General features: G+C 30.5%; 1 protein-coding gene across 1 annotated transcript; it reads left to right on the forward strand.

Moving 5' to 3' along the window:
• Positions 1-134: 134 nt before the first annotated feature.
• Positions 135-21,141, forward strand: LOC139509746 (anoctamin-7-like; the record flags this gene model as incomplete). The annotated part of the gene is given in 8 exon segments (XM_071296255.1): positions 135-264; positions 5,441-5,574; positions 6,497-6,577; positions 8,206-8,318; positions 11,512-11,634; positions 15,031-15,102; positions 19,133-19,170; positions 20,415-21,141. Coding segments are annotated over 8 exon segments (705 nt in total), but the record flags the coding sequence as incomplete, so codon positions are not given.
• Between the last annotated feature and the right edge of the window lie 1,676 nt (positions 21,142-22,817).

A 22,817-nucleotide genomic window follows, 5' to 3' on the forward strand; every position in this document is an offset into this window, starting at 1 on the left:
CAGAAAAGCGCTTCGGACGCAATACATTATTAAACGTGTTGTTTTATATTTTTATATTTTTATATTTTTATATATTTTTATATTTTATTCTAACACACCAATATTTTATACATGTTATTAATTTTTTTTTACAGTTATTTGCAGCATCTTTTCCTCTGGCACCATTATTGGCCTTGTTAACCAATGCCATTGACATCAGAGTTGATGCTAAACGAATGTTGTGGATGTATAGACGTCCAGTGGCAGCTATTAGAGGGGATATAGGTATTTATGTTGATATCTTATGAGACTATTCACCATGATGAACAGGTCTAGAGTTATTGAATGTTTTAATTCATAAGTCGTCATTTTATGGTCACTGCAATGTGCTGATGCAGCTTAAAGTAATCACCAATCAAGCCTTTGATTTTAGATTATTGATCACTTGGCCCAAGGAACGTAATCATTCAAACCTAAAGATGTCAACATAATGATAAGGATTTGTCTTTTTGACCATATTTATGTGGATAAATAACCAAATTTTAGTTCAAATTTTCAAAGGTCAATTAGCAAACAAAAAATGATAAGTGTTGAAGTGAGTAGACATTGTTTTGGATTTATTCTCCTCCTACAAGCTAGGTAAAACTGTAAAATGCTAATCCACCATTAAATAGTCCTTACTCAGACATTTTAAATTGCTAAGTTAAATTCTCTTGAATCAAATCTTCACAGTCTTTTTGTAGTCCTTAATATTGTGCTTCACCTCGAAGCATGTAGCAATTTTAACTAGAAACAGTTACAGGAAGTGTTTTGCTTGCTTATAATTATTGGAGACACTACAAAATCTATTTTTTATCTTGTATTTGATGCAGGACCTCAGTGGCTGAGCTATCTAATACCGCAGTCCCACTAGGCCACAATCACACTACGATCTGTGAAAAAAATGCAAATTTTGATGATGGTAGTACGATCGTGTAGATCACAGTAAGGTCGTATGACGGTCGTGGTGAGGTCTTCAAGATCGTGATGAGCTTGGCCAACTTTGAACATGTTCAAAACAATCGTGGTGCGGTCGTGGCCAAATCAGGTCGCAGTAGAAGCGTAGTGAGAGCGCACTAAGGGTCGTAGTAAGATCGCAAAGGTCGCTGTACCATTGCAGCGAGATAGTAGCGAAAGCGTGATTCTATTCGGAGAGACTGTGCTACGATCTCACAGCGACGTTATTACGACCTCACTACGACCATTACGCTCTCACCTCGACCCAACCGCGCTTCCACTACAACTATACCACGTTTACACCACGCTGTTCAAGACCATAAGTACGATTCTAGCATGCCCTTCCCCGTCCTCATCACGCTCTTCTTACGACCATCATTCTAATTGTCATTTTCGTGTAAAATATATTAAATCTCTTCAGGTTTTGTTTGTCTGTATGTAATTAGACTTCTTGTCCATTTTCTCTAACGGCTCAACCATGCTTCCCGTTTTTATATAGATTAGACTGTTGGTTTTCCCGTTTGAATGGTTTTACACTAGTAATATAATTTTTGGGTCCCTTTATAGCTTGCTGTTCGGTGTGAGCCAAGGCTCCGTGTTGAAGGCCGTACCTTGACCTATAATGGTTTACTTTTATAAATTGTTACTTGGATGGAGAGTTGTCTCATTGGCACTCATACCACATCTTCCTATATCTATTGACACATCTGTGTCATCTCTGCTATCGTTCACTAAAATATCGTCATTTGAGCTTTATGGACCAGCAATAGGTTGTAATTTAGGTTGGATTGGTCGGTTCGACATCTCTGCTTGGTCAGGATTCGTTAATATCAGAGCCGCCTGCCTCTACATTAACATATAATTGAGAATGGAAATGGGGAATGTGTCAAAGAGACAACAACCCGACCATAGAACAGACAACAGCAGAAGGTCACCAACAGGTCTTTAATGCAGCAAGAAATTCCTGCACCCGGAGACGTCCCCTACCACAACGCCCATGTGTTCTAGTAGATTTTGGTGGCATGACTGTATTGTTTCCGAATTAATCAGAAATAGAAGGAAAGAACTGCATTGATATGGAACACGATGTTGACGTTTTTGCTGAGAACGTAGTAAGATCGCAGTATGAATGTACATTTGTAGTATAATCGTAGTAAGAACATGCTATAATCGCAGTAGAAGCGTGGTAAGATAGTGTTGCAATCGGATAATTTGTGGTATGGTCGTAGTGAGAACGTAATGAGCATAAAAAGATCTTGATTAGAGTAGTGAGATAGCAGAATAAGCGTGGTGAGAACGTGGTATAATCGTAGCGGGATCGTTGTAGAAGCGTAATGAGGACGTAGTAGCATCGTGAAAGCAACATAAATTTACATTTTCATGCCGCTCATACCGCGACCTCACCACGATCTAAATTTATTTTAGATCGTGGTGAGCGTGGTGCGATCGTGGTCTGGTCTAATGGGACTGGGGCTTAAGTAGTCTGTCTTCTGTATAACAAAATTCTTTACTTTTTGCCTTTTTGTGTTGTAAATGTAATGCTTCATAAGAAAAACTATACAAAATAAGTGCATTTCACTGTCTTGTGTGTCCTTTTAATTTACTAAAAGCATGTATAAACAATGGACTTTATACTATTTTGGGGTAGGGGGCTGTGATGACCAATTGGTTTAAGAAGTCGTACTACTGTATTACTAGCCAACACTGAGGTTGTGAGTTCAAATCCTGCACAGGGCAGGTGCACTCAACTCCAATCTCAATTGAAAAGGATTGTTTTCCTACTAGAGGTTGTCATTCTCTTAGGGCACTCAGGCTTCCTTCTACCAATAAAAACTGACTGCCACAAAAGAGAACAATAGTGTTGATAGTCAATCAATCAATCAAGGCATTTCTGGGCCTTATTTAACCCTCACCAAAACTTGCACAGCTACTTTTTCATAGGTACTATTTCTGTACTAAAAATTTGTAGTACTGGAAATCTACTTTAATATTCAGTACTATTTTGTTACTCTAAAATTATTGTAATATTCAGACTTGGGGTAATTGTAATTGTAATCGTTAATCAGCTGTAATTGATTACAATTTTTCAAGTAATCAGTGTAATCATTAATCAGCCAAAATCGGATTACATGTAATTTAATTTAATCAATTACTTTTCAAAATACCCTGTAATCATGATTACTTTTTGATTACATTCTGATTACAATGAAAAAAATCTAAAATTGTGTTTTGGTCATTAAATGAACCTCTTTGTTATTCATATTGATAAATTTTAACATACTGAAATGGTTTGGTTTCTTTAAGCATGTCTACTTCAGTAAAAAATAAACTGTTACAGTATTGAAAAGTCATCATTAGCCTAAGCAGAGACATATGATATAATTATAAACCTATTATCTTGGTAAAAGATATTGTACATACATGTATATTCATCGTTTTATAATGATCTTCATATTAATATTTGATAATAACTGTTATATATTCAAGCAATACTTTTCTTTAACCCTGAATTGTAATCTTTTGTTAATTTTTGTGATTTTTGTCAACTTTGAATTGACAGGTAGGAGACTAATTAAGGTTTGTTTTTATTGCAGTTACCAATTGAGTATAGCTGTAGGGAAATATATATGATAAAAGACGGTGCATTACGTTTGCGCGCATTACCACTACATTTGCTCGCAAAAATCATTACGTTTGCGCGCAGCTTTTGCTTACATTTGCGCGCATTTTTTTGACAGGTAAACTAAGGTGAAATACAGGTCATAATACTTTATTATTTATTAATTTGTTCAATTATTTACAAGTATCAGTACCCCTCCCGTTAGTTTAAGTCTCGTAAGGCACCTATTTTGAAAGAATTTAATCAATAATATTTTAGGGAAATACAGGTCATAATACTTATTTATTTATCAATTTGTTCAATTATTTACAATTATCAGAACCCCTTCCGTTAGTCTAAGTCTCTTCTTAGACAGGGAAAAAGGAGATAAAGCCGTATATTTTTTTTCGATTTTCAGATACAATTCAACAAGTCAAAGGTGTAGACAAAACTTTAAGAAATCTGTGACATAGCCCATTCATCATAACTTGAACTTAAGATAAAAAGGGGTTTTAAATTGATTTTAGAATTCAATATGAACAATATATGATTTGAATTAACAAACTATTTCAAAATTTATAATTGATAGTCATATCTATTATGAAAATACCAATAAAATATAGTCATTTATAATTTAATATATATGAATTATTATTTTACATGAGATTACCTGTAAAATGAATGCACGCATATGTAATCAAAAGCTGCGCGCAAACGTAAAATATTTTAATCCCCAAATGCGTGCAAACGTAGTGCGCCCATAAAAGATATATCAGACATGAAAATTGATCTAATTAGCACAAACTAAATTAAAAGTTGGACAAATATGTTGTTTAAATTTTTTTTGTATTTGGACTGGACATGTAAAATGCAATGATTTTTAGTACTTACACCATGTACACATGTTACATATTGTTTACAATTTGATTAAACATTTCTATTAACATTTAACATAGTTTTAACTGGTAACTTTATTTCATCCATATTTAAACTTCCATAAACTGCAACTTGGAATACATATAAATTATGAAAGAGGTCAGAAGACAAACAAAAAAACACTGGATTATGATATATCTTTATTAAATTTAATTCAAAATAATTCAGAGATCATTGGTGAGAAAGTGTAATGTATATGTATGAGTAAAATTTGGTGTTTATTTAAATAGGTGAAGTTTAATTTGAAGTTATCATTTTATAATTGAACCAAATAAAATACTTTCTCAAAAATGCTATAGTTATATTGAACGTTTATTCATTCACATCATTCAAAATGTTTTGTTTTTAAATTCATTGTAATCAGATGTAATCATGATTACTTTGCCAATGTAATCATTAATTTAATCAGATACTTTCAGAAATGATGTAATCATTAATTTAATTTAATCGTACAAATGACAAAGTAATTGTAATTTAATCAATTACATTGAAAGTAATCAGACCCATCTCTGGTAATATTTAGGTACCTGTATTTTACAGTACTTTATTTGTACTTGAAATTTAGGTACTACAGATTTTTGGTTACTACTGTTACATTTTCAGCATTTTGAAAGTCTTTCTATTTCAAATCTGTCAAAGTTATGATTTTCAAACATGGAATATTGTATTATTTCTGTACCAAAATATTTAGTACAAATTAAGTACTGTAAAATACAAGTACCTAAATATTACAATAGTTTTAAAGTAAAGAAATAGTACTAAATATTAAAAGTAAATTTCTAGTACTGCATTTTTTTAGTACAGAAATAGTACCTATGCAAAAGCAGCTGTGTACTCGTTTCTATATTGTGTTGTTCTGAAATGCATGAGCTATTTTTGACCTCTAAGCATTTAAAAATCAAATTTCAGTCAAACAGTTTTATGTTTTAGGTAAATGGTATGGAATCCTCCAGTTTGTCAATTTAGTTGCTGTAGTTACCAATGGATTTATCATTGCTTTCACTTCATCGTGGGCTCAAGATTGGACTACAACAGAAAAGCTCTGGCTTGTTATAGGATTTGAGGTATGTATATTTTGATAAATAGTGTAATCATTATTATTTATATGGAACCAATTTTCTTAGATTTCATTGGTAAAGAAGAATTACAAAAAAAATTGGTACCTATAAAAATAGGTTGAACTGACAAATGTACAACATTTCAAACATGAAAACTAACAGCCTGATTCATATAAAAAACAATAAACAAAATACAAAAATACTAGTTGCTAAATTAAATAGATGACCAAGAGTAAAATTGTTGATAACTGAAATATTGAAACTGGACTATATTTGATGTAATGATTATTTACAAATACCTAGATGTTATATGCAAAGTAAAAATCTAATATAGATTATCCCTTCTTCTTGAATATCACTCATACATTTGTACAAAAAAAGGTAGAAATTATTTGATTTTTTTTTCTTCAAAAATATAGATATCTGACCATAATAGAAAAGAAACTCAAAAGATAATTGGGTATCCATCCATGACACATAATCAGTACATGCACAACAACAACAGAAAATTACACAAAAAATAAAGGAACTGCATTTTTATTGCTGTTCTTCATCTCAACTTTACAGTGAGGCCTTCAACACGGAGCTTCGTCCTAAATATGCATGAAATATTTGCCACTGGACGTTAAGCAACCAACAATCAATCAACACGGAGCTAAAAGAAAATAAAACTTTCACCAGATATTTGTTATGTCCAGATACTTTTAATTTCAAAACAAGAACTGTTTTCCATAGAATGATTTATTTGGTCTCTGAAAAAAGTACATTTGTGATATAAAAGTGGCAGATTTGAAACAAAAACTTTTGAGATAAAGCTATTCTTGCTATTATTTGCATCTTTTCCTTTTCATCTGCATTCATTGTTTTGATAAAACCCTGTAAGAAACAGATAATATCTCTTATTAATAACAATTTACGATTGTTTCAGCATATAGTTTTTGGATTGAAGTTCATTTTAGCCTATCTCATTCCTGATGTACCAGCAGCTGTTGCATTAGATATAAGAAGAGTAAGTTTTGTTTTATTTCTTTTTATGCCCCATGTACGATAGAATGCCCCACCTACGATCGTTGAGGGCATTATGTTTTCTGGTCTGTTCGTCTGTCCGTCCTTCTGTTTGTTCGTTCGTCTGTCCCGCTTCAGGTTAAAGTTTTTGGTCAAGGTAGTTTTTGATGAAGTTGAAGGACTGTCCTATCAACTTGAAACTTAGTACACATGTGCCCTATGATATAGTTTTGACCCCAATTTCATGGTTCACTGAATATAGAAAATGACAGTGCATATTTCAGGTTAAAGTTTTTGGTCACGGTAGTTTTTGATGAAGTTGAAGTGCAATCAACTTGAAACTTAGTATAAATGTTCCCTATGATATGATCTTTCTAATTTAAATGCCAAATTAGAGTTTTAACCCCAATTTCACCGTCCACTAAACATAAAAAAACTATAGTGCGAGTGGGGCATCCGTGTACTATGGACACATTCTTGTTACTTAGTACTTTGAAAAAATGTTTTGTAAAAAGGAATGTTTTTCATTTATAATATATACACAGTTATAAATGTATTGAAAATTTTACAGTTTAGTTTTTAGAGCCAATAGGTAGCAGAAAAAAAACCATCAAAATAATTTTTTGTGAAGATTTGAAGCTAGAATTTTGTCTTATATAAGATTCATCAACAGAGTTTAAAAAATTGCAATACTTAATTGTGTAGAAATCCAAATGAAATGCCTGAATGAAAAAAAAGGATTCCCTAAAAAGATAGTGGTTTTTCAGTATTTTTTTGAAAATTGAGGTGAATTTGAAAGTCACCTGGGACACAGACATACACCTTTAGTTAATTGCTGGTTATTTGTAACTTTTTGATAACTATATTTAGTTTTGATGAAGATTGGCTTCAATATCCATAGCATGTCTTGAAGGATTCATAACTGGTTTTTTTTAGAATATTTTTTCGATTTTCTTGACAAAAAACATAGATATAAGAAATATATATATATATTCATATGTACAAAGATAGCAATTGTATGAATCAGATCAGATTTAGATGAAAATAATTAAAGTAAGCATACTAAACTAAGTAAACTTAGAGTCCTTTAAGCCATTTTTTATGCCCCATCTACGATAGTAGAGGGGCATTATGTTTTCTGGTCTGTGCATCAGTTCGTCCGTCCGTCCTTCCGTTCATTCCAGTTAAAGTTTTTGGTCAAGGTAGTTTTTGATGAAGTTAAAGTCCAATCAACTTCAAACTTAGTACACATGTTCCCTATGATATGATCTTTCCAATTTAATTGCCAAATTGACTTTTGACCCTGATTTCATGGTCCACTGAACATAGAAAATGATAGTGCAAGTTTCAGGTTAAAGTTTTTGGTCAATGTAGTTTTTGATTTAGTTGAAGTCCGATCAACTTAAAAACTTTGTACACATGTTTCTTAGGTTATTATCTTTCTAATTTGAATGTCAAATTATATTTATTATCCCAATTTCATTGTCCACTGAACATAGAAAATGATAATGGGAGTGGGGCATCCGTGTACTATGGACACATTCTTGTTAAAGTCTGCTTTATGTTTCATAATATTGCATTACATTGATAAATAATGCATTAATTGTTTTGTAATATTACAATGAATTTCAGGAAAAATTCCAAGTGGCAAAACTCCTTGGTACATCTACACTAGACAAGAAAGGAAAAGGAAGTCATGATTTAGTGGACTATTCTGAACTTGTGCCAAAATATTCCAAGAAAAGGTAATATTGTATTTCATGTTTTTATTTCATTCTTCATGATTGCTGAAGGAAGTAGCATTGGAGTTGTCTCCCTTTTTATATTTGTAGAGTAACAATAAGAAGCTTCAGCTTGTCACATAAATTTAGAAAAAGTTGTAACAATTTTGAAGTTGTAACAATTTTGAAGTTCTTTGATTTGGTATATTATTGAAAGATGTAATTGTGATATGGTAGTAAATGTAAAAATGAAAAAAATATTTGAGTTTTTCCTCAATAATTAATGTTTAGAAAAAAATATTCAGATATATTTTTGAGAACACAAAAAAAAGTAAAAGTAGAGTAACGATTGTTAATGCAAAAATATGTGTGGAAGAATTGTGGCACCATGCACTGTTAAATTTTAGGAAAACTGTCAAAATTGCCAAATCATAGTTGAAAATTTTTCAGAGTTTTGGAGCCAAAACTATGCAGGGGCGGATGCAGGAATTTTCGAAAGGGGGGGTGCTAACCCAGGGCACCCAGGGCAAAGGGGGGGTGCAAAACATATGTCCCGATACAAATGCATTGATCGGCAAAAATAAAGGGGGGGTGCGCACCCCCGGAACCCCCCCCCCCCCCCCCTGGATCCGCCACTGCTATGGGTTTTTGAACCTACTCTTTTAAAAAAATGTATTGAAAAAAGTGCCAACTTTCATATATATGTTCATGGTACATCGTTGGTTTTTGATTTTAAGCATGCAACTAATATAATATAATTGAAAATAATTTAATTTACAGTTTGACGTAAGTTAACTTTAAAATGCATGTTATTGATAAAAATTCACCAAGACATTAATAAACTAAAAAAAAATAATGACCACGCTTGCTTTGTTACTTATAAAAGAATGAAAATTCAGATAAATATTCAGCTAAAGTAAAATGGTGTATTTTTGTGGTGAATTTTGCAAGTTTTAGGACCAAGCCTGCTTGCAAATTTTTATTTTCCCATTTTCTTTGTGCATGATTTTGGACTTCTTCAAAGCTGAAATTAATACAGAAGGGCTTGTATATTATATGTGAATTTATTTGAATTGTGAAATTATCAAAGGTACACACTTGTGAAAAATACTATTATTATACATACACTCTGTTTCTGTTATTTTTTCACATTAACATTTTCTCTAACGTATTTGGCCCTTCTATAGAAAAGACCTTGTCATGCTGATATGCATAGATTTTTTTCGGGAAGTATAAGGGATGGCAAAATTTCACATTACACCATAAAAATTCTTTCAAAAGATTTTCCAGGAAAAACGCTGCATGTTGTCATTTCAATCAAACCTGCATGTTACCATATCAGGAATAGGTCTAATGTCTTACTATGTTTATCAGGCAATCATCATGATCATTTGTAACACCTTCTAGACCAGGAAGCTTATTTATAATTAAAACATTTTTGATAATTTACTGTAAGGGCAGAAATTTTCGTGGAGGATTTAATTTCGTTTATTTAGTGGAAAGAATATATCCAAGAAATTAAATCCCCATGAAATCTTAAAAGAGAGACAAAACCACGAAATTTTAACCCACGAATATTAATGTTTCTAAAGTAAATGGAAGGATGCATGTAATTATTTTCAAGCACAAACACTTTAAACAAAAAGTTGGAAGATGTCTTTTCAGATAGAGTGAAATGAACAGCTTCCATATAACTTTGAAATCCATTTCAGAGAAAATTAAAAAAAAAACGTTTTGCTTAAAGTTTAATAGCTTGAATTGGTATTAGTAAATTGTAAATTTGGATTAGTACAAGAAATTGTGTTAAGTATAAAAAAGAAGATTTGGTATGATTGCCAATGAGACAACTCTCCATAAGAGACCAAAATAACACAGATATTAACAACTATAGGTCACTGTAAGGTCTTCAACAATGAGCAAAGCTCATACCGCATAGTCAGCTCTAAAAGGCCCTGAAATGATAATGTAAAACAATTCAAACGAGAAAACTAACAGTAAATTTATGTATAAAAAAATGAATAAAAAACAAATATTTAACACATGAACATAGTAGTTTATCAACCCAATGTTTTATAAAGAAATGATAGACACCTCTTGTATTCCCTCATCTGCTTAGAGTGCATGGCTCAGACTCACTTGTTTGAATGCAAAATGTGCACCATATATAAATCACTTCCTCTGAATTCCTTCATAATTTGGTTGTGGATGTATATAAAAACCTTCTGTTTCTTTGCACATCTATTGTATTTAAAAAAGTTGCAATAGTTCTGATTTTAAACTATATTATTTTCTTTACTCTTCCTCTAACTCTTAGTTGATATATTTTTTTCCTGAATGGTTTATTTTAATTCAAGAATGACTGTAATATTCTTTCTGTCTATGAAGAAATAACATAAAAAATTTGGTGCACACTGAATAATGGGACTAGCGGGTTATTTAACAGTGTGCACCACATTTTTATGTTAGTTCGAATAGACAGAAAAAAATATTACAGTCATTTCTTATAATTCAATTCTAAATTTCATTTTAAAACTTAGAAAACCATGAAAAAACGTTGATGACTTCACGATCACATGACTTAATTATGTCTATTGGCTGATAACAAAATAATGTCAGCCAATCAGAAGAGGTGTTACATCCAAAATTAAATTATTAATCAATGTACAATTGGCTAAACGAACTCATTTGTTAAAATCCATTTTCTTGTTTTTTCTAATTTACTACTGTCATATGTCATGAAAATAAAGTCATTAAAGGTACAAGGCAAATAATAATGTATATAGTTAATGCAGTGACTCATTAGTGAAGCTCGAATATAAACAGTTGGATGGTCAAGTCAAATACAGAGATTAAGAGCATCAAAAATTTAAAGTTTTTATTTGATTATAAATATCTAGAGTTGATAAAAAAGATAGATATATGGAATGTGCATAAAGGCAGTGAAAGGTATCTAGTTATAAATATTCTTTGTTGAAAAGTCTTAAACATTGAACAACTATTTTGTGTTTGCCCTCTAAAATACATATTTTTGACCTTTTGTTGACTTACTACGGCTTTTATCCTATTTGCAAATCAACAGGTGAAAACATTTCTTAATACATGTAGATATTCAAATGTGACCATAAAAAAATTATAGTACTTAATGGTAATTTGATTGAGCTATATAAGAGATTATTTAATCATATGTATTTAAACTATTGTTTATATTTTTTTTTAGGCGAGAGCGCTCATCCAATTATGACACCTTTGAGGAGAATGACGACACTTCGAATTCATTATCAAAGAAAATAGTAAAAAAAGAAAAAGAGAAAAATAAAGAGAAAAAGTCTGACTCTGATGTGTAGGTATTTATAGTGACATACAGTTATCTTTATTTTTGGTATTTTAGAGAAATAGTTTTTTTTTGTGATTAACACATCACCATTATTTGGTTATATAACTTTGTCACCTAGTGGTTGTTTTTATTGAATTATCCTCTGTTGGTTGAACAAACTATATTCATGTATAGAACACACACCCTTTTTGCCCTTGAAACTTTTTCTTGTGTTAAACATGTAGGAACTTTTTGATAAAATCTCAACTTGAAGCTTGGCAAAGAATGATGTTTTTCAGAGACAAATTAAACTCCTGTCCTTGTTTGATACATAATAATGAACATATTTGCAGAATAAATAATCTAGCATTAACAGTGTTTGAAATAATAGGAAAGGTTTATGCTTCGCAAATATTTTCCTCCAGAGCATCTGGTTTCTTGGTCAGAATTTGGCCTGAAAAAATAAATCTAAAAAACAGTCTAGCTTGACATAATAAGCATCCCACTTTCCAGAAATCATTTCCAGGGTACAAACCTGTGTACTATACACACATAAAGACGGTACACCTAATGCCTTTTTGTCTGTCATTACAGGATATCACAAAAATAATTCCATGGTAACTGTGTAAAAATTATTGTTGATTGATGTTTAAAGGTGTTGCTGAATACCAAATAGTCTGATAAAGAAAGTCTAAATAAAGTGTTTTTTTATGACTAGTTATATTAATTACTAATTATTATACAGCCTTTGAACCAAATAATTAAACAATACTTTGATTAATTAATAATTAGGAATTATGGCTTTTGTTAGCTTTAAGACTATGGGATAACTTAAAATTAACCTTAACATTGTATTTTCAACTTCATGAAAATTGTAATCATTTATCAAATAATTTACCAGTTAAGAGGGTAGACAGGGTAGGAATGGGGAACCCCATATGAAGAATGATGGTAAAAACTAGAATAACCTTAACGACAACCATTTTACTCCATTTGACGCTAACAGTAGCTACATGATGAGATTTAATGAATGCATGAAGATAGAAAAATTAAGGCTTACATTAGCAAAAAATGGACATTTGAACTTGACGATAAAAGGGTATTCCTACCCTAAGTTAAGGTTCTTAAGGAGGGAATCAATATTAATATAATAGCAGGGAAATGAATTGGCAATTTAAAAAAAGTCTTGCTACGTTATAGGTTGCTAATAAGAGAATTTATGAAGAACAGTTTATAAATTTTGTAAGAATTGTGAATTTTTTTATATATATAATATAAAATAACAATATGTATAAAGTATATATATCGGGTTGTTGTCGCTTTGACACATTCCCCATTTCCATTCTCACTTTTATCTATTCTTCTAGCAAAAAATATATATCTATGCTTTATTATATTTTCTAAAATTTGCTTTACAATTAATGTCAACTAACATAAATTTGATGAAGTGGTGCAATCATCAATCATTCGCCCCATGAATAGAATAGAAATGAAAATTTTATTACAAACAAAAGCTCTGGAGAGCTCATTGCCAACATTAATGACATTAAACAACACATGCAATATTAAGTTTTGTAAAACACACATTAGAAACAAAATGAGACAGGACAGCTTTGTTGCATAAGGCTTTTTATACAATATTTCTTTGGTATGGGCAAGTTTATTCACCAAGTTAAAAATGTTAGCATGCAAATTTATGTTGATTTGGTATTATTTATAAATAACCATTTAATAGCATCATGTTAGGGTCACATAATGGGAAACAAAATGTTTGTTGCCTTGCCTGCAATAATTGTTCATTGAGGTGGGAAAGTATATTTATAATTGCTTACCTGGTGCAAAAATAGTTATTTTATTTTCAGAATCATTGTAAATAAGGTGACAATCATACTCTTTTGGTGTGAATCCCTATACATATTCATTGACCGTCTTTGCATACCTTTTGAAAATTAGTTGTGTTTTTAGCTCACCTGACCTGAAAGGTCAAGTGAGCTTTTCTCATCACTTGGCGTCCGTCATCCTGCGTCCGTCGTCTGTAAACTTTTACAAAAATCTTCTCCTCTGAAACTACTGGGCCAAATTTAACCAAACTTGGCCAAAATTATCCTTGGGGTATCTAGTTTAAAAAATGTGTCCGATGACCTGGCCATCAAACCAAGATGGCCGCCATGGCTAAAAATAGAACACAGGGGTAAAATGCAGTTTTTGGCTTATAACTCAAAAACCAAAGCATTTAGAGCAAATCTGACATGGGGGGTGAAATTGATTATCAGGTCAAGATCTATCTGCCCTGAAATTTTCAGATGAATCGGACAACCCGTTGTTGGGTTGCTGCCCCTGAATTGGTAATTTTAAGGAAATTTTGATGTTTTTGGTTATTATCTTGAATATTATTATAGATACAAATAAACTGTAAACAGCAATAATGTTCAGCAAAGTAAGATTTACAAATAAGTCAACATGACTGAAATGGTCAGTTGACCCCTTTAGGAGTTATTGCCCTTTATAGTCAATTTTAACCATTTTTCGTAAATTTTAGTAATCTTTTACAAAAATCTTCTCCTCTGAAACTACTGGGCCAAATTTAACCAAACTTGGCAACAATCATCTTTGGGGTATCTAGTTTAAAAAATGTGTCCAGTGACCCGGTCATCCAACCAAGATGGCCGCCACGGCTAAAAATAGAACATAAGGGTAAAATTCAGTTTTTGACTTATAACTCAAAAACCAAAGCATTTAGAGCAAATCTGACAAAGTTTAATTGTTTATTAGGTCAAGATCTATCTGCCCTGAAATTTTCAGATGGATCGGACAACTGGTTGTTGGGTTGCTGCCCCTGAATTGGTAATTTTAAGGAAATTTTGCAGTTTTTGGTTATTTTCTTGAATTTTATTATAGATAGAGATAAACTGTAAACATCAATAATGGTCAGCAAAGTAAGATCTACAAATAAGTCAACATGACCAAAATTGTCAGAGAACTCCTTAAGGAGTTATTGTCCTTTATAGTCAATATTAAACAACTTTTCGTCATTTTTGTAACTTGTACAAAAATCTTCTTTTCTAAAACTAGGAGCCAAATTTAACCAAACTTGGCCACAATCATTACAAGGGTATCTATTTTAAAAAAAGTGTCTAATGACCCTGCCTGCCAACCAAGATGGCTGACATCAGTAAATACAGTAACAGGTGAGCGACACAGGCTCTTGAGAGCCTCTAGTTCTAGATAACATTCAAATTACATGTTTTGTAGAATTAGATATTTTTTGTCATCTTTTAAACTTGATATGTCTAGTATGCTATTGACTATACTTAGTTTAAACATATACACTTTTATTTAATTATAACATACAATTTTGTTAATCCTTCACTGTTAAAATCATTTAGATTAACATGTTCACGGGATGAATTTTATTTTGCACAGAAAAGAGCCATATCCTTCTTTACCCACAGTAGATTTAATATATAAGAAACCAGAATACACCATTCCTGAAAGGTAAAAGTCAACATGCATGCTTCATTGCACACTGCACACTGGTCAACAAGAGTACAAACTCCTGCATGATTCCCACTCCTGTGCATTGGGTTTAGGGTTTTAACAATTGTAACATTTCTCAGGAATAGCATAATTTTCCACAGGAATAGCATATCATTTCTCAGGAAAAGTATAACTTTCTTAGGAATAGCATAACTTTTCTCAGGAATAGCATAACAATTCTCAGGAATAGCATAACATTTTCTCAGAAATAGCATAACATTTCTTAGGAATAGTATAAAATGATCAGAAATAGCATAACATTCTTAGGAAAAACAGACAATTTCTCAGGAATAGCATTAAATTTTCTCATTAGCTGTGCATGTGGTTCTCCACCAGGACTCTATTATTTTTCTTTTTCCACAGGTGTAAACTTTCTTTCAATTCAAATTGAAATGATTATCATAAAATGAGGAAAACACATATTTAATTTTCAGTGGAACCATGTATTTACCTACAGTACATATATCTATTTTCTATGATACTTTTAAAGCCAATTTATGTCCAACTTATCAGCAATTAATTTGCATGATTTTCTATCTTAAAGCTTGTTAATGTATTTATACATGAGTAGATCAAAATGTCCAAATTTCGAAGATTTTTCTTTCTTTTCTGCTTTCTAAAGTTTCCTTAAAAATATGTCTGAAATTCAATATTATTTTTTAATGAACTTGAAAAATGAAGAACCACTTGTACCTCATTCAAAACAAAAGGTTATTTTTATAGCAGTAGTAATATTCTTTTTAACCTCTTTAATTTTACATTGAACATTAATATGAAGGGTGAGGGAAGTATTTATTGGGTTTAATACTTAGCACTGTTACTTATATTATTGTTGTATCTTCTGTTCTAAGATGTAATCATTTTAAAGACTGTGTTAGTCATCAGTACTAGGACATTACAGAATTAAATACTTGGGACAAATTGCACTTTATTTTCTTTACCTAGATGTGGTATTTCATCTGTAGCATGCATGGGTGTGTTTGCATTTACAGAAAACACTTTTGATTCTTTTATTGATATTATAATATAATGAATTAATATAAGCTCTGATCTTCCCTTTTCCTTTCCATGAATTTTTTTCTGGCAAAGTCCTCAGTAATCAAGAGTACCACATTTTTGCTTGAAACACCAAATTCAACATTTTGGCTCAAGTTGATTTCTGATTCTGGTACTATAATCATGATAATTGTATATTGAATAATTTCATGAATGTAAAGCCCTGAGATTTTTTTGGTGTCACTGAACTCATATTTTTTTTTATAATTAAATTCTATAAAAGAAGCATTTCTATGTATTAATTTAAAAGAATTAATTAAAGAATATTAGATTATCTTTAACAATTGTGATTTACTTGTTAAATGAAAGTTCAAAATTTTAAAGTAACAATGTAGAAAAAATTAAATAAACAATAAAATACAATGTACAACCAACGACAAACCCTTGTTCACTGCAAATTAATTTATCATGATTAGGAATTTTGTGTCCATGCTTTACTTTTAATGATCTAAAAACTCTACTTTCTGTTTCGGTGTTGACATGAATATCAAAAAGTGGTCATTTTTTATAAATTTTCTGTTTACAAAACTTTGAATTTTTCGAAAAACTAAGGATTTTCTTATCCCAGGCATAGATTACCTTAGCCGTATTTGGCAAAACGTTTTGGAATTTTGGATCCTCAATGCTCTTCAACTTTGTACTAGTTTGGCTTTATAAATATATATCACTGATGAGTCTTATGTAGAGGAAACGCGCGTCTGGCATACTAAATTATAATCCTGGTACCTTTGATAACTATTAAAGACCTTTAAAGATCCTCTTGTTTTGTCATTAGTATTTATGCCTTCAAATATTTCAAGGCTAAAATTTTATTGGCTGATTTAATTTTTACAAAAACAGACAGTAGAATGGATAGTTGTTTATTTTAGATCCTTATAAACAAAATGTGCACACATTTTTGCACACTTCAAGCATGTGTGTCAAATGTGGTTTGCTTTGAAATGACTAAATATATTGGATATGAAATAAATATGGTTTAGACTAAACTCTTTAACTAAGTTTGCATGTTAAGATAAATAATCTGAAAGAACTTTATGTACTTATAATTTATATTCTACTCTCTATGGTAAATGTAAGTCTTATTTGTTTTTGCACACAGATTTTCTGATCCTGAGGTTAAACCTCCTCCTGATAGGGAGGATTTGTATACTGATACAACAGTAATGAGGTATTGAAATGTGTATCACATATTTTGTAGTCATTGTAGTGTTAAAGCATCAATACCCTGAATTGCTGTTTTTTTTATTATATGCTATATGAGGCTGAATGCAGGGGGTCTCATTGGGGGTTCTGATCCCGGATCCCGCTTATTGTTTTGTCAGATTCCCATATCCCGCTTACACTATGAACGTAAGCAATTCTCATTTTTTTGTCATTTCTTGGGTCCCGTTAGACCTCATTTCCCGTTTTCACAACACAATTAATAATTTGACTTTACAGTGTCACGCTTACCAAAAATTAGCAATCCCGCGTCACACGTAGAGCCCAATGAGACCCACAATGCAATGTATAACATAGTCATGATAATGACCTAGCATGGCTAAGTTTTGCTGTAAGGTGTATATCTGTTATTGCACTTACGGTTTTGTGTGTAGTCAGCTTGAACCATGAGATTAATCAGATGCCAAATTCTAAATATATTCCCAATTTGGCTTTGATGAATTTTTTTTTTTTCAGAAAGTTTGGTTTTTGGGCTTTTTTTATATATTTTTTCATTTTCACATGTGGTGGAAGCACATCGCTTAATTCAATATGTATGTTAGTTTACTTATATTGTGTAGACAACACTATACCACATTATCAACCATCTTTACATGTGACCCAGATTGTAATTCTTACTTAATACGAAAAACCAATGTGCATCCTGTCAACCAAAATAAATTCCTTCTGAATTTCAGCACTTGAAAAGTGTATTCTTTCCAGGTAACTGTGTTCCTGTATGCAGGACAACTAAGTGATCACTGCTTTTCCCTCCAGCCTTATTTATTGAGTAATGTTGCATACCGGCATACGAAAAGATTCTTTGATATTTTTCAAGATTGATAACTTGAAAATAAAGTTTGCATGACAAGGTCACCTTTGAACTGCTGAATTTCGAAAAATTATAAAAGCATTTAAACTCTACCAAATAACAAAAGATTGGCATGTCATCAGTATTAACATTTAACAGGCTATTATTTGAACTTGGAATTTTTTTGAATTATGGAATTTACATAATTTCTTGTGCTGGAAATTTTTTATAAATTCTATGTTTATTCTGTACTCAAATGTTCTGTGCTGCGCACAACACTTTCTATTACAAAGAAGATAGTACATTTTCAATAGAATGTACTGTGCTGCGCATAACACTATCTATAAAAAATACATTGTATGGAAAGTGTTATGATCCGCTCAAAACATTATAATACATTTTTTTTCCAAATAAACATGAAATTTATTAAAAAATTCCAGCTCAAGAAATTATGCAAATTCCATAATTAAAAATAATTCCAAGTTCAAATAATAGCCTGTTCTTTATTAATTTTGTCTTCCAAATTTCATCCTTTGAATTTCATATATTTTGCTCTACCTAAAACCAACATTAATTTTATGACTAAAATGTACCATCAATGAAGTTTTTTGTATGGTAAGTATAAAATGTAGTTAGTGGTTTATCTGTTACATGTATATATATATACTCACTAATAAGATGTCATTTCTAAAATTTGTTTACTTATACTCAATGAAGCTTGGAATTTTATTATTTTTAGGGATTTATCTGCATATTTTAGATAACAGTGTAAATTATGTTCTCAATGCATTATGGTATAACAAAATTAAATGAAATTTTCAGGTGACTCAAAAATCAAGAAACTGTAAGCGTATGATAAAAAGTGTATCTTAAATAAATATTGATAGCATTGAAAACTTAATATATTTTTTTCTCTTTCAGTTTGAATGACAGCTCACACACCATCAAAAGTATATCAGGTATTCAACCTACCATTAATCAAGGTAGCATATAGTAATATTTTTTTATGTCTAATAATGAAAATAAGAAAATGTGGTATAATTGCCAATGGGACAACATTCTGCCATAAACCAAATAACAGAGAAGTTTTAGGTGGTACCTAACACTACAGGGAGATAACTCTGTAAAATCAGCTGAACGTTTCAATTACATTGTGTTGGTTAGGGAATATTAAGCTTCTCGATGATCAAAATTAGTGTTAGTCAAACTGCTATGTAACCAGTGTAATTTTTCTGACAAAACGGTTGGTTCAAAATTTTTGAAATTTTTATATTTTTGTTAAAGGGTCAAAGTAAATACTTTGACAATTTAAATTTTATGAAAATTAAACGAGCCAAATAAATTTTAGTGAAGGTGTTGAGTACCACCTTAAAACAACTATAGGTCACTGTACTAACTCCCACAAAAATGAGAACTCATACCATGTAGTCTGCAATAAAACTCCAGAAAATGTCAAATGCAATACAATTCAAAGGAAGAACTAACAGCCTGATTAATGTATAAAACAATGAAAACAAAAACAAACATGATATACAGAAAAATTAACAAAATAAAAAGACCTAATTATAGATTCCTGCAAAGTTCAGCATAGTACAACTTTTCTGAAGGCTTGTATGCAGGCTTTGGAAAAATCATTCAATTAAATATCGATGAAAATACATTTATTTTCCAAATTTGCGAAATTTGTACCTGCACAAATTAATTAATCCATGGTAGCTTATGGTTATTGTATCTAAGGCTGTAATTTGAAAAAAGTTGCTTAGTACATGGAATTTCCTGAGAGTCCTTTTTATTTCAATAAGATTAGATGGAAATTAGTAATTATGTTGATTTTCATCTGTACTATTATTATTATTTAAGGAATGACTGTAATATTTTTTCTGTCTATGAAGAAATAACATAAAAAATTTGGTGCACACTGAATAACGCACGTAGTGGGTTATTTAACAGCGTGCACCCAATTTTTTATGTTATTTCGAATAGACAGAAAAAATATTAAAATCATTTCTTATAATTTAATTCTAAATTCCATTTTAAACCGTAGAAAACCATGAAATAACATTGATGACGTGACAGTCACATGACTGAATTATGTCTATGGGCTCATAACAAAATAATGTCAGCCAATCAGAAGACTCTTTACATCCAAAATTAAATTATATTGTGATGTCATCTAAACACTTATGATGATTTTCTATTACAGATACAGAAGTGTGACGTTAGAAAAGTGTGAAGTTAGAGAAGTGTGAAGTCAATCAAGTGTGAATTCAGCGTAATATATTTTCAAAGAAATTATAACAATTGAATAATAAAGTAGTGCTATTTTTATATTTGTTGTATTTACTAGATAATGTTCTGTGATGACAAAACGTTTAATTTATTTCTTGTTTTATATATATTGATATCTTTCAATCATTTTCCATCCTTTTTTTTAAATGTTGTGAAATCCAAATATTAGTTTAATTACTATATGTTATTTTGTGATATTTTTCTGTGTTATTTGTAAAATTTTGTAAACTGATGAATTTCAATATTTTATAGCAGCTCAACCCACTGGTATATTAAAACTTCAAAATGGAGTTTTGCATGGTCATAGTTTTCCTTCTCTCAAAATCAACATAAGTTCATGTACAACTCTGTACATTTTATAAGTTTTGTAACAGTAAAGAGCATGGCATCTCATCGTTCAGGATATTTATTCAGAATATCACTGAATAGTTGACAATCAAAGAGTTATTTTAATAATAGTTTTACTTTGTCTGTTATAACCTAAAATTGTTGTCTTTGTACATTTATCTAACATAAACTTCCAAAAAAAATATTCAGATTTCAATTTCATATTCACTAACATGATTCTGAACAATATGGCTCACAAATGAAGAAAAAAAAACAACATAGAAAATCTGTATACCTTAATATTAAGTATGAAACACGTTACATTTGGCAGCAGAGGTTTATTCTCAAATGTTTGAGAAACTTTGATAATGTTCTATTTTGTGTTATTTATTTGTTTTAGATATTCTGTACTGTACTTTTATTTTTTTTTAACTGTTTTGTGATACTGTTCTTCCGTCCACAGAAAGAAAATACTTTTTTGTTGTATTTACATGATCCTTATACTTTAGAATTTATATTTAATGTTATTTTATGTGTAAACTATTACTGTTTTAATGTTTTCCAAAGACTATTTTTTATGTATTTTCATTCTGCACAATCAGCTATATACATACATACATACATGTATTTAAGGTGGTACCCAACACTTTCACTAAAATTAATTTATCTCGTTTAATTTTCATAAAATTTGAACCAGGCGTTTTATCAGAAAAATTACACTGGTTATATACACAAACACTAATTTTAATCATTGTGAAGCTTTATATTGCCTTCACAATGCAACGTAATTAAAACGTTTAGCTGATATTACAGAGTTATCTCCCTGTAGTGTTAGGTACCATCTTAATGGTTATTTATTCTGTTATTGAACATACAGCTCTTTTTTTTAAATTTTGATCTCATTATTACATCTCATACATGACAATTTTATAAAAAAAAAATACAATGAATTTTAAAGAAATTATTTTGGTGGAAATTGATTACTTTATTATAAGATTGCACAACATTTTTTTTTATGTATATTTTAGCAAAATCATATTTTAGAGCTTTTTTCACAATTATGATTGTGCAATTGAGACACACAGTCAAAATCATGTAGTTCACGTCCATGATTGTGCAATTGAGACACACAGTCAAAATCATGTAGTTCACGTCCCAATCCAGAAATTTAGCACTTAAAAACATTTTGTACATAATATACTGAATCTCAAATTTTTTGACAAAGCCATCTAAACCAATATAAAATGAGTAATTGTAGTATAAAATTTACTAATAGGTGAAAACTCGAAAAGTTTAAAATTATCAACTTTTAACAAATAAATCAAGGCAGTTTTTGGAACAGATGGTCAATTCCAGAGAGGTAAAAGTACAAGTCTAATGTTTCTAAAGCTATTCTTAAAATAATAAAAACGAAATGTTTTGTAATTTTAGGGGATCAGAAAAATTGAGCAAAGCAACCAAGACGGATTTTGTGGAAAATTATTTTCTGAAGAAATTATAGGGTTAAATTTGTTTAGTGGGAAATTCAAGCTCCTAAGAGCCTCTCTTTGGTTTATACTAGTGTATTATTGGAATTATATAAAATTTTGTCATTGAGTATGGCTTACTAGGTATTTGCACTAAAATATCTCTTAACTGGCATGCAAATGTTAACATATTTTTTATATGACTTAACTGTGACAGTTTTTAAAGAGATATTTTTTTACCAATATAATGATTTTACAATATATATATTTTATAATTATGTAATTTTTATATCACACATTTAAAAAAACAACAACTGTAAAGGGATAATTTATAGGAAAAAAAAATTTTGAGCAGAAATGTTATATTGATAAATGTTTTGAAAATGTTTATCCTAAAAATTGTAATTTGTTGTGCACAGGACATTGTTCCTTTGATAGTTATTTTATGGTATTTGTCATGTTAGTGTAAATGTTTTTTCAGCATGGAACTAAATCTACCTCTATTTAGATGATAATTTTTTTGT

This window comes from Mytilus edulis, unplaced genomic scaffold (genome assembly GCF_963676685.1).
Source record: "Mytilus edulis unplaced genomic scaffold, xbMytEdul2.2 SCAFFOLD_304, whole genome shotgun sequence".
Classification (NCBI taxonomy): domain Eukaryota; kingdom Metazoa; phylum Mollusca; class Bivalvia; order Mytilida; family Mytilidae; genus Mytilus; species Mytilus edulis.